This window comes from Myotis lucifugus, unplaced genomic scaffold, assembly GCF_000147115.1.
Source record: "Myotis lucifugus unplaced genomic scaffold, Myoluc2.0 scaffold_961, whole genome shotgun sequence".
Taxonomy (NCBI): Eukaryota; Metazoa; Chordata; class Mammalia; order Chiroptera; family Vespertilionidae; genus Myotis; species Myotis lucifugus.
In genome coordinates this window covers 54,341-67,359 of record NW_005872009.1, presented here as the reverse complement: position 1 = coordinate 67,359, position 13,019 = coordinate 54,341, and the positions used below count along the sequence as shown (strand labels likewise).

The 13,019-nt window shown below is 49.1% G+C and overlaps 1 protein-coding gene and 1 pseudogene across 6 annotated transcripts in view; one reads left to right on the top strand and one right to left on the bottom strand.

Moving 5' to 3' along the window:
- The window catches only part of USP4 (ubiquitin specific peptidase 4), a 32,634-nt gene extending 19,657 nt beyond the window's left edge, over positions 1-12,977 (bottom strand). For 4 of the 6 annotated variants that reach the window (XR_002827233.1, XM_006106969.3, XM_023747748.1 and 1 more), the window contains exons 1-6: positions 12,798-12,977; positions 10,527-10,654; positions 3,302-3,432; positions 1,777-1,903; positions 805-950; positions 617-678 (exon numbers count right to left, since the gene is read on the bottom strand). Coding sequence is in view for 5 of the 6 variants with exons in the window: in XM_006106969.3 (XP_006107031.1) it covers positions 617-678; positions 805-950; positions 1,777-1,903; positions 3,302-3,432; positions 10,527-10,654; positions 12,798-12,898 (695 nt within the window). In the remaining variant the exon portion in view is untranslated. Of the gene's footprint in view, positions 1-616; positions 679-804; positions 951-1,776; positions 1,904-2,200; positions 2,586-3,301; positions 3,433-10,526; positions 10,655-12,797 lie in introns of those variants that run through there. The other 2 variants (XM_023747749.1, XM_023747750.1) reach the window with 2 other exon arrangements.
- LOC111824139 lies at positions 9,639-9,762 on the top strand (annotated as a pseudogene).
- Positions 12,978-13,019: the final 42 nt, after the last annotated feature.

Below are 13,019 nucleotides of genomic sequence, written 5' to 3'. Positions count from 1 at the left end.
CACAGCACCCTCAGCTGTGCCCTCCCCACACCAACACTAGTCCCCCGCATGGGCGCGCACTCACAGCTCTGCTTCAGGAACACCAGCCCCTTCCCCGCTGCGCAGGCAGCCTTTCGAAGGGGACTGCGAGTCGGCAGATGTGGCTCGTGGCTGAGCATCAACCCATAAACCATGATTCTCAAAGGAGCTATGAACCCATCACTGTGCACAGTCACTGTCCAAGGCCTGACTGAGGAAAGGGAGCCAAGCCCAACACTGTCCCATGACCATCAGAACACAGACCCTGCTTCCCCAGCCTACACCATCAGCAAAGTCCATCCCTTCCTTCTGCCCCTTCTCGGGACATGCACAGCTCCACACCCCGCACGGGCACCTCCTGAGACAGAGGTGCCTGAGCCTCGACAGAAACAAAGCCACCTCCTGCCTCACTCACAGCCCTGACCGCTTCCCATGGACGCTGCCCAGCAAAGGCCGGCGCCTGCAACCAGGACGACAGCCTCTGGCTATAAAGTCAAATACATTTTTTCATCCAAGAAACGTTTTCCTCAGCCTGGTAGCTGCCTTAGGAAGAGTCTCTCACTCCTGTGCCCAGCCACCGGCAGAAACGGTCACTTACTTTGACTGCAGGGTCTGCCTTGGCCACGTGCCATCCTCATTTTGGGGCTCAATGACTAGCACCTGAGAGAAAAGGAGACCCACATGTGGAATGTGCGAACCACCTCCCTCCAGACATGCTCAGAACCAGAGATGCCTGGCACCCTCCCCCCGGCTGAGCCGCCGGCTGGGCAGGCCTGGCCCGCCTACCTGACCCTGGTACAGCCCCGCGTCCTGGACAGTGTTGTCGAGCTTGCTCAACTGCTCGTAGGTGTTGCTCATGTACTTGTTCCACAGCCGCGTCTCCCGCTCCGCAGGGATGTTGAACAGCTTCCGCATCTCCTTCTCGATGGTGGCTGGGGACAGGCAGGAAGGTCGCTCAGGGCTGCCTCCAGAGGGAAGGCTGCAGACGGCCCTGGCAAGCGAATGCCCACCCACCTTCCTCTTCGAGGGCCACAGGACGCTCAGGATCAAAAGTTCTGACTGACCTCAGGCCAACATCTTCCATGGGCGTCCTCTGGCCTCAGGCCTGGAAACGTTCCCTACTCTTGTCCTTCTCTGATGATCGGGTCCCATTTATAGCCCAGAGCAACACCGAGAAGTGAGAACACTTATCCTTGGAGTTGAGACAGATCTGGTTTCAAACACTCGGCTCTGTCACTTTCTCCCTGAGGTTGTTTAATAAGTTACTTTAAGCTCTCTGAATCCGAATTTCTTTTTTTTTTTTTTTAAATATTTTTATTTCAGAGAGGAAGGGAGAGGAAGAGAGAGATAGAAACATCAATGATCAGAGGGAATCATTGATTGGCTGCTTCCTGCACGTTGGACCGAGCCCACAATCCAGGCATGTGCCCTTGACCAGAATCGAACCTGGGACCTTTGGATCCGCAGTCTGACGCTCAGTCCACTGAGCCAAACCGGTTAGGGCTGAATCCGAATTTCTTAATCTTTACCACCAGATGTCAGGTGGGCAGGGACCATGCCTGGTGTTCTATAGAATATGACTCTCAGGCTTAGCTCCCCGCAAGAACACCCTGGGGAGCAGCTCCCAGGTCAGGACTGGTAGCCCCAACCCGAGATGACCTGGTAATACGTCTGAAGAGGGCACCCAGCCTCCCTCCCACCAGCCACAATGCTCTGCACTCTCTCCAATGGGCCCTAGAGCCCGGCCCAGCTGCTCACCGATGGTGTCGGCCTTGCTGAAATGGCAGCTCAGCATGTTGGTGGGGTCACTGTTCTCACAGAGCTTCAGTTCCAGCAGATACACCTCCACCTTGCAGTGCTTGACGAACAGGCCGTACTCCACGACCTGGGAGAGAGGCGCGGGTGAAGGGGCAGCCTGCCACACCTGCGCAGTCCTGGAAGCAACATGGCTCAGCGGAGGCAAAAGGCAGAATCCACCCACATGATAAGCACTTTCCTTAAGTGATCAGGAGATCAAAAGTTCAGATTTTTAAAAAATATATTTTTATTGATTTCAGAGAGGAAGGGAGAGGAAGAGAGAGATAGAAACATCAATGATGAGAGGGAATCATTGATTGGCTGCCTCCTGCATGTTGGACCGAGCCCACAACCCAGGCACGTGCCCTTGACTGGAATCGAACCCAGGACCCTTCGGTCCGCAGGCCGACGCTCCATCCACTGAACCAAACCGGCCAGGGCAAAAAGTTCAGATTTTTCAAGCCATTGGCATCTGGCCTAGGCGTTAAAAACCCTTTTCCACTCATTAGGACCAACCAAGAGCACCAGGATGGAACCAAAGCTGGCAACGTCCCCCGCAACGGAAGGCACTGTTCATCTCTACTCGGGGATCACGGTGCCTCTCTTGCGTCACGGGCGTCTGTCAGAGTTAGAGGACCAGAGACTGTGGCTATAGTCCTTGGCAGGACACTCGCCACATGGCAGTACTGGGCAGCAGGGGACTTCTGCAGGAAGCTGGCAAGCACCTAAACTTGTGATCCTGAACCCTTTTCCAGGTTCCAGGTTTCAAGCTGGAGAAAAAGAAGGTAGCTCTGGCCTATTGACTCTTAGAAGCATGGCTTCAAGACTACAGCTCTTTCCTCCTCTGCTAAGGAGGGAACAACACTCCAGGCAGAGAGAAATTCACCCGATGCCTACTAGTACCTATCAGCAGGCACGCAGGCTCCTGTGACTCCCCCTCCGGTAGGACAAGCCAACTACAGGTGGGCGTCAGGGCGGGAGTCTTCTCCTGAGTCCTGTCTACCAGAGGGCTTAACAATCTGGGTGTTTACCCCAGGGCCTGCCTTCCTTCAAGAGGCTATTCCTCTTTGGGTTATAAAAACCTGTTTTTTGAGATATTCAACTGTGTGGCCAAAGGCACGTAGGCACAGGGGAAAAAGCAGAAGAATCAGCAAGGCTGTGAGATAAACAAGAAGCAGTGCATCCCAGCATGGCCATATGACCCCAGGTGAACTTGCTCTCATGCAGCAAGTGTTCCCATGGCACCGCTAAACACAGCCCACGCCACTGCCAGCTTTGATGTTTGAAGGCCACTCACTGTCACTTCCTAGGTGAGCAGCCTCCCTCATCACCACTCACAACCACAATTCCCTGCAGAACTAGAAAGAAGGCCTCACACACCTCCATTCAACCACTGAGGCACATCCAGTTCCGCAGAACCCAACCCCCGTGTCCCCCAGGGAGCAGTGCGACACTGACCAGCACGTGTGATCATGCATGTACTCACTTTTCTGACGATGGGCTGCTGGCCTTCTACGCAGCCATACCAGTTTATTAGCTTATTCCAGGCCTCAGTTGGGACCAATACATAGTCCAATTCATCAATTAAATGTTCTTTCAGGGTCTGACTCTCAGGATCTGAAAAAGGAAAACAGCTTATAATTCACTGCTCTTCTCCCCAGAAATGTTTGTTTTACAAGATTCTTATGTCTTTTTCAGAAATCAGAAAAGTATTTCTCAGAACAGTACAAACTTACAAAACTCTGTCACTGGCCAGAATAGAGCAGACCTGACTATCCTTGGTCTCTAGCCATGTTTTCTGAACATTTTATGAGGAACTGGTGTTCCTTCTAGGAGGTTAGAAGAGAAAAGCTCCAACTTACATTCCCAAAGTACATCCACAATTAAAATGGCTAATTATTATGAACATTTAACATAATATCCTGGTAGTGAAACTGCATTGTCAGATGTTGTCTTCCCCTCAAGACTTACTAAGAAAGCAAACAAACAGCCAATGAATTAAGTTTATTTACCAAGAGTCATTGAGCCCATGCAGTTTTCTTTTTTTTTAGTATTTTTTTATTGATTTCCGAGAGGAAGGGAGAGAGATAGAAACATCAATGATGTCAGAAAACCAAGATGGCGGCATAGGTAAACACGGGAAATTGCTGCCTCGCACAACCACTTCAAAAATACAACTAAAAGACAAAACAGACATCATCCAGAACCACAGGAAGACTGGCTGAGTGGAAATTCTACAACTAGAAGGAAAGAGAAAAGCACACTGAGACTCAGAGGAGGTGCTGTGTGGAAGTAAAGTGCAGAGGTACGGAGCCGTGCGCGGAAAGGGCTGGCAACTGAGGACGCAGTTGTCTTTTTCAATCGGGAGGGAGTCACACGCTCCCGACTGCTCTGAACTCCAGTTCTGGGAGAGTCTCTGGGGACCCAGACTCATACGGGGAGAAACTGGACTGTCTGGCATGGGTAGGAAATCGAGGGTGGCTTTCTCTCAGAGGTGCTTGCAGCGATTACCGGGACACAGGGCCTCTTAGGGCAGGGCTGAGGATCAGCCATAGCTGTTTGCTCCACCCTGTTGATTCCATGAGACCCTGCCCCATCCAAGCTGTGCACAGAAGCTTTTGCATCTGAAAGGCCTGGCCCTTTGCAATCTGAAAATTACCTAATAAACTGCAGCTGGGTCAGAGAGACCCAGAACTTCCAAAAGAAGGCCCAAGGCCCCACAGCAGCCTGCATTGCTTCACAGCTGGGCCTCGTCTGGGCACCTCCAAACCCCAAACAAAGAAGAGGAATCTGCAGATCTCTCCATAGCTCCTGCTGGGTAGCCTCAGGCAGAGGCTAAATGAGCACCTCCTTAGAGATCCAAGAGCCAGTGTACCCAGTGGTCAGAGTGGGACCATCCAGATTACAACTCCTCAGATCCATAAGGGACACACTCAGGGGGCAGACTCAGTGAGCACCAAAGCCCCACTGAAGCAAGTCTTGCCCCAGAAGAGTGTCTCCAGCACAGAAGTTCTCCCACTGCAGACACAGCTGGTCCTCAGCCAATTGGCCTGGAGGTCAATTCCTCCCAGTGATACCTACAACAATCAAGGCTTAACTACAACAAGACTGTGCACAAAGCCCACAAGGGGGTGCACCAAGAGTGTCCACCTCAGGTAATTGGGGAAGCTGAGCCACTGGGCCCTATAGGACACCTAGCACAGAAAGCCACTCTATCAACACAGAGAAGCATAAAAAATGCGGAGACAAAGAAACAGGTCACAAATGACAGAAATGGAGAAAAGCAAACTACTGGATATAGAGTTCAAAACCACACTTATAAGGTTTTTCAAGAATTTTCTAGAAACCGCTGATAAATTTAGTGAGACCCTCAAGAAATCTAGTGAGACCCTCGAGGATATGAAAAAGGACCAACTAGAAATTAAGCATACACTGACTGAAATGAAGACTATTATACAGAGATCCAATAGCAGACTAGAGGATTGCAAGAATCAAGTCAAAGATTTGAAATATGAAGAAGCAAAAAATACACAACAGGAAAAACAAAAGGAAAAAAGAATCCAAAAATATGAAGATAGTGTAGGGAGCCTCTGGGACAACTTCAAGCGTACCAACATCCAAATTATGGGGGTGTCAGAAGAAGAGAGAGAGCAAGATATTGAAAACATATTTGAAGAAATAATGACAGAAAACTTCCCCTACCTGGTGAAAGAAATAGACTTACAAGTCCAGGAAGCGCAGAGAACCCCAAACAAAAGGAATCCAAAGAGGACCACACCAAGACACATCATAATTAAAATGCCAAGAGCAAAAGACAAAGAGAGAATATTAAAAGCAGCAAGAGAAAGAAAGTCAGTTACCTACAAGGGAGTACCCATACGACTGTCAGCTGATTTCTCAACAGAAACTTTACAGGCCAGAAGGGAGTGGCAAGAAATATTCAAAGTGATGAATGCCAAGAACCTACAACCAAGATTACTTTATCCAGCAAAGCTATCATTCAGAATTGAAGGTCAGATAAAGAGCTTCATAGATAAGGAAAAGCTAAAGGAGTTCATCACCACCAAACCAGTATTATATGAAATGCTGAAAGGTATCCTTTAAGAAGAGGAAGAAGAAGAAAAAGGTAAAGATATATATTATGAACAACAAATACACATCTATCAACAAGTGAATCTAAAAATCAAGTGAATAAATAATCTGATGAACAGTATGAACTGGTGATTGTAATAGAATCAGGGACATAGAAAGGGAGTGGACTGACTATTCTTGGGGGAAAAAGGGGTGTGGGGGATGCGGGAAGAGACTGGACAAAAATCGTACACCTATGGACAGTGGGGGGCAGGTAAGGGCAGAGGGTGGGGTGGGAACTGGGTGGAGGGGAGCTATGGGGGGAAAAAAGAAGAACAACTGTAATAATCTGAACAATAAAGATTTAATTTAAAAATTTTTAAAAAAGGCCCTAACCGGTTTGGCTCAGTGGATAGAGCGTCGGCCTGCGGACTCAAGGGTCCCAGGTTCAATTTCGGTCAAGGGCATATACCTTGGTTGTGGGCACATCCCCAGTAGGGGGTGTGCAGGAGGCAGCTGATCGGTGTTTCTCTCTCATCGATGTTTCTAACTCTCTATCCCTCTCCTTTCCTCTCTGTAAAAAATCAACAAAATATATTAAAAAATAAAAAAATAAAGAAACATCAATGATGAGAGAGAAGTCAATAAAAACATATTTTTAAGAAATGGTTAAGATGATAAATCTTATGTATTTTACTACAATTTAAAACAAAAAGGGGGCCCTGGTCGGGTAGCTCAGTAGGTTAGAGATTGTCCTGATACGCCAGTTGGGGATTTGATCCCCGCACATACAAGCAACCAACCAATGCATAAATAAGTGAACAAAAAAATCAATGTTTCTTTCTCTAAAAAAACAACCCCCAATCAATAAATTTCTTTTTAAAAAGAGTGGATAGTCCTCAGTGATGAGCCACTTTCCACAGCCGCTGTGGCTGATTATTAACACTGACAGACCCCACACCTTTTCTGTTCATCAACAGAAGGGTGGTCCAGGGGTTCCAAGAGATTCCTCCCAAAATTGATACCAGCCCAGCTGGCGTGGCTCAGTGGATAGAGCGTCGGCCTGCAGACTGGAGGGTCCCGGGTTCAATTCTGGTCAAGGGCACATGCCTGGGTTGCAGGCTTGATCCTCAGTGTGGGGTGTGCAGGAGGCAGCCAATCAATGATTCTCTCTCATCGCTGATGTTTTTCTCTCTCTCTCCCTTCTCCTTCCTCTCTGAAATCAATAAACATATTAAAAAAAATTGATACTTAAACTCCAAACTTTTGTCTAATTTATAAATTAAAAACTATGGAAGTTAAAAGTTATTCACTTATTGTCTTATTTGGAGAGATACACCTTCTTCATTTCTCACACTGAGCACCATGCAGATCTGGCCAACAGCAGCCAGAAGCCTTTACAGTGGGAAAGGAGTCCTGGTCCGGTAGCTCAGTTGGTTCTGGGTTTGATCCCCGGTCAAGGCACATACTGGAATCAACTAAGAGTGCATGGACGGGTGGAACAGTGAATTGATGCTTCTTTCTCTTCTTTTCCCTCTCTCCTCTTCTCTCCCTCTCTCAAACCAATCAAGGAACCAACAGCTTTCAGCATCATCAACCCCAAGTACAACAGTTCTATAGGGCTCTTTTCCCTGAGGCTCAGTGACAATTTTCCCAAATACGTCTTTCTAATGACACTGTAGTGCAAATGTAGGAAACTTAACTGGAACTTTCAATGCAGTTCACTAGTTTCATTTAAAACTGGATCAGTTCAAGGGCATCATGCTAAAAATCACATGGGTTTGAAATGAAGATTTAGCCTCTGCAACTGTCTTCAACAGAGAGGCAAATGAAGAAGAAGATGAGAGCACAGGTTAGTCGAAGCAGAGGCGTCTGTCTGACGTCTAGTAGGAGCACAGGGAGAAGGAGAGAAGGGTGCTCGGCGGACACCACCAGCCAGGATATGCTCTACCCTCGACTTCCCCCACTTTCAAGAGCCCCTTCCAAGTCACTCCCATGACCGTAGGTGGAAGGCAGCCAGACAGGGACTGGCAAGTGACTGAGGGCCTAGGAATGAAGGGGGTTCCCCTCATTTGCCTGAGACAGGTCGTTCCTGCACTGTCAGTGTTACGGAGTTTAAACGGAATGTACTTCTCACTTCCCAAGTACACAGCAAGTATTTCAAGCCAAAGCCAAATTGGGGGACCACAAAAGGAATGTTTGCCCTTAGATAAAGGTCATGTAGCATACCTTCCCAGAGCCCCTCCAGCTCTAGGATTCTCATCACTATTACTATTTTTTTAAATATTTTTTTAATTTTATAATAAAAAAGGGGAGGGAGAGGGTGAGATAAAAACATCAATGAGAATCATTGAGTGGCTGCCTCCTGCATGCCCCCTACTGGGGATCAAGGCTGCAACCTAGGCATGTGCCCTAACAGGGCACCGAACCACAAACTCCCGGTTCATGGGTCAACACTCAACCACTGTGCCACACCAGTTGGGCAAAAAAAATTTTGTTCTATTAACCATTACAAAGTTCACAAACAAGTAATTGCATGGTAAACATTGCATGGAAATCTGAGTATGATTCTGGTACTACCGTGCATGTGAATGGTCCTTCTCAATTTCAACACTAGCTGGCCTTGGTACCACTCAGTTAGACATAATGTGAAATCTGACCAGAACCATTAATAGAATAGCCCACCTGGCCACTACAGCCATTCAAGCTCAAGAGACAACTTAAGATTCCTAAGACTATTACTATTAAAAGCCTTATGAGTTCTCCTTTAGCCCTGGTTCGGTAGGTCAGGTAGTTGAAGCATCGTCCTGATACACCAAGGCTGCAGGTTTGATCCCCAATCAGGGCACATACAAGAAACAACCAATGAATGCATAAGAGGGTGGAACAACAAATCAATGCTTTTCTTTCTCTCTCTCTCCCTTCTTTTTTTTTTAATATATACTTTTTAAAATTATTATTATTTCAGAGAGGAAGGAAAAGGGAGAGAGACAGAACATCAATGATGAGAGAGAACCACTCATCAATCGCCCTCGGCACATCCCCAACTGGGGATCTCTCCCTTCTCTCTAAAAAAAAAAAAATCAAAAAATCAATACATTAAAAAAAAAAAGCATTCTCCTTTTAAAAAAAGAGAAAAAAGGACAAGTGCAGACATTTTTGCAATGATCCCTTGAGGCAACTTCATGGTAAAAAGCCATTCTGTGACCTACTTCAGGAAACAAAGCACATGGCATTGCTTATTATGTAACTCAGACGCCCCTCAATGGGTGTGGGCCGAAGCACTGCTCGTCTTTTAAAGCACCCAGGTTAGTACCAGGTCCCTGGTCAAGCCTCACGCACTGTCTGCCGTCCTGCTGCCCTGATTCTGGGCACAGGAGACAGATGCCCGTCCTGCCTGCACGGAGTCTGACGCCGGGCAGCACAAGCCGAGGGAAGGCCGACTGCCTTCTCTGCAGACACAGGCGCCCGCTGAGCTCAGGCGTGTCCGCCATCACTTCTGCAATCCGGTCACCTGGCCCATGAGGAGCTGATGGGGACCACAACTCAGCGGACTTTCCACCTCTCCTCCTACCACCTCTACACAAACAGCCACCACAGAAATGCTTGATGAACATCGACGGGTCTACAATTTGTTCCACAGTTAAGGTAACAAAGAAAATTCTGGTTCCCAAATTTCAGTTTCCAGATGTAATTTCAAAATGATACCCTATTTCTTTCTATTCCATATACTCATCTAAAATCTCTAGCAGAGCTTTGCACAGTGGCAATATTGTAGCCAATGAGGTTTAACCGAGGAGCGATTATTGCTAATTGAAAAAAATAAAAATAAAATAAAATCTCTAGCAGAAATAGTTGGCAAAAAAAGAGAGATTTCAAACACTAGAAGCATGCTCTTGTTAGAAGCAGTTAATTTAGGATGAAACCAACTTAGCTTCTCCCTGAGGGTCTGTAAAGACCTAGTATAGACACAAATAGAAGACACTGTATCCCCTCACAGGAGGAACGTCAGGTGTGTTACATATAAACATGACCCCAGGCCACTGCCCAAATGAACACCAGTTAGAAAAGCAACAGGAGCTCCGCTGGTGTGGCTCAGCGGATTGAGCGTCGCCCAATAGACCAAGAGGTCCTGGCTTCGATTCCCGGTCAGGGTACATGCCCAGGTTTCAGGCTCTATCCACAGTAGGGGGCATGCAGGAAGCAGCCAATCGATGTGCCTCTTGTATTAGTGTTTCTCTCTCTCCCTCTCCCTTCCTTTCTATCTAAAATCCAATTTAAAAAGAAAGAAAAGCCATAGGAGTGATCTCCCTCCCGGGAGCACACCCACGCTCTTCCTCCCTCTCAGGCGAGCAGCTCCTAAACTCTCCTAAGGGTCCCCACGAGACTTGCAACCAGGGGAGCAATGGCAGTGGCAGCTCGTCCTGGGCTGACCCTGACCCTGTCTCCAAGGCCCCCTTTTCTCTGACTTCCCCATGAACCACGCAGCCCGCCTGGGCCCCTTTCTTCCGATAACATTTCCAGGGTCAAAGCAGCCTGCCGAGGCCCTCCTGCTGCTGCTGTCACTGTCCCAGCTTCAACAAATGTACTGTCAAAACAGAAAGCAAAAAGGAAGAAAAGAAAAGCAGCAGATACCGCACCTGAAAAGAGTCCGGAGTTATCTATCGGGCCAGGAAACATGTTGTGTTCTCCCACATTGTACACGTCCCAGCTGTCAAAGCCCACATACTTCTTCCACTGTTTGAACCACCGGCTGTCAATAAGATACCTGGAGACGGAGGAAAATTCACTGTACAGCAAAGCTGAGGTTGTACGTTTCTGCAGCTGATTCCTTCATTTTTTTTTATGGTCTTTCCATTTAGGGAACAAGCAACCCCCCCCTAAAAAAATACATTCTCAAACAGGCCCTACATGGCAGAGAGAGCTAATCGATACTTGTGAGAGTATCCATTAAGTGAAATGATTGCTGAAAGAATGAATAAATGAAAGGAAGGAAATGATTGGCTTCAAAATGCTTATTTAAAGGAAATATTTCTACAGATAAAATCTTGTTTGCTAATGATCAAGCCACTAATTTCATAATGATTTTATAGAGGTTCTTGTCCAGGTAGACAATTTGGTTACACTGCTTTGCTTGACACAAATGGCACGAAACTAATTTTCTTTCTGAAAGTGGGATAATAACATCCAGCACTTCAGTAGTCCTCTGAAGACCAAACAAGATACACTTTTTTAAGTGTGTATGTCTGTATATGTGTAGCACACACACACACACACACACACACACACACACACAGGAGTGTCTAGGTACATGTACCTTGCCAAAAAGCAAGTTGATCTGGTTACATTTTAAAAGTATCCCTGTGGCCCTAGCTGGTTTGGCTCAGTGGATAGAGCATTAGCCTTCGGACTGAAGGGTCCCAGGTTTGATTCCAGCCAAGGGCACAGGCCTAGGTTTCGGGCTCAATCCCCAGTGGGGGATGTGCTGGAGGCAGCCGATCAATGAATCTCATCATTGATATGTCTCTCTCACTCCCTCTCCCTTCCTCTCTGAAATCAATAAATATATTAAAAGATAAAAAATAAATAAAAGTATCCCTATGCTGTTTTACAAATAAGGCAGGAGAGGAACATATCTGTGATTAAACAAGGCACATTTATATTGGTGAGTCCTTCAAGTTTTATAACTGACAGACCTCACAGATCAGGCAGCTTCCCAGGGGCCGGAAGGACCCATAACTACATCCAAATCTCTAAAATGCTCTTTTCCCTCCAAGTGCTGTGTGTGATTTTCGTCTCTCTCAAACGTCCTCTGCTTCTGCTGAGTATTCTTCAGAAATCACCCCTAAGCAGGGTAACTTCTAAAAGTGACTGCTGCCCTGGCCACTGGGCTCACTTGGCTGGAGAGCCGTCCTGTTCCCCAGAAGGTGGCGGGTTCCATTCCCGGCAGGGCAGTACCCAGGCTGCCGGGTCAGGGCCCATGCGGGGGGCAGCGGATGGATGTCTCTCTCTCACACCGGTGTTTCTTTCTCTCTCTCTCTCTCTCTCTCTCTCTCTCCCGCCCCTTCCTTTCTCTAAAATCAATAACAATAAAAAAGCTTGTCCTGTCTTTCAGTTCGGGGAGCCGTATGTGATTCGGGGAGCCGTATGTGAATCCCTGCTAATCCCAATGTCTCGCTTGTCCCTACCCAATTGCGTCCCTAGGAGGGCCTGCCCACACCACGCGGCCGCCTGGGCAGCGCCGCCCAGACACCTCTCCAGCCGCAGGGGTGCTGTCCCTCCTGCGGAACGATTTCGTAAGAATCGCCCGCCTCCGATTTGCTCTTCCAAGTGCCGGACTTCGTCGTCGTCTTATCTGGGCTCCGAAACGCTGCGGCCACAATTGTTTCTGACATTTGCTACTGAAACCATCTGAGCTCGCAGGCCTCGGCTCAGCTCCTGCCCGGGGCCTCTGCTCCGCAGTTTACAAGTTACAAAGTATCTACTTCTCTTCTTCGCTCAACCCCGGGGCGGGGAGGGGGGCGCCCCGCACAGGCAGGCCCGGCCGGCGCGGGTGGACGCCTTCCCCCAAGGTCACCGGCGAGTCCGCGGAGGGAGAGGGCTCTCCTCCTCCCGAAGGTCCCCGTGAGCACTCACTCCCCGGCCCGGCCCCGTCCCCGTCCTGCAGCCCGTTCCCGCCGGGTCCGCCCCCGGGGCTCCGGGAGCCGGGACGACCTTCGGCTCCGCCCACGCTTCCCCCCAGAAGTGACCGCAGGGTCCCTCTCCCGCGGGGCCGGGGTCAGGCCACTCTCCTCCGGACCAGCAGCATCGCCCCCGCCGGGCCCCGACCCGAGCCGAGAAAGTGGGGCCCGGCCTGAGCGCCAGGGCCGGACCCCCGACCCCCCGCGGCGGCCAGGGAGCCCGGCGCTCACCACTGCGCCCCTCGCTGGAGCGTGGTCCTCAGCAAGGCCCCGAGTTCGGATTTCTGGGTCTCCGCATCTGGTCGCTCCCCGGAGCCCCCGCCTTCCGCCATCTCGTCCGCGGCCCCGGCCCAGCCGACCCGGACATCCGCCTCGCGCACAGCGTGCTGTGGGCCACGCCCCTCGGCGCGCACGCACGCGCGCACGCACACGCGATCCTCCTCCCCCAGCGCC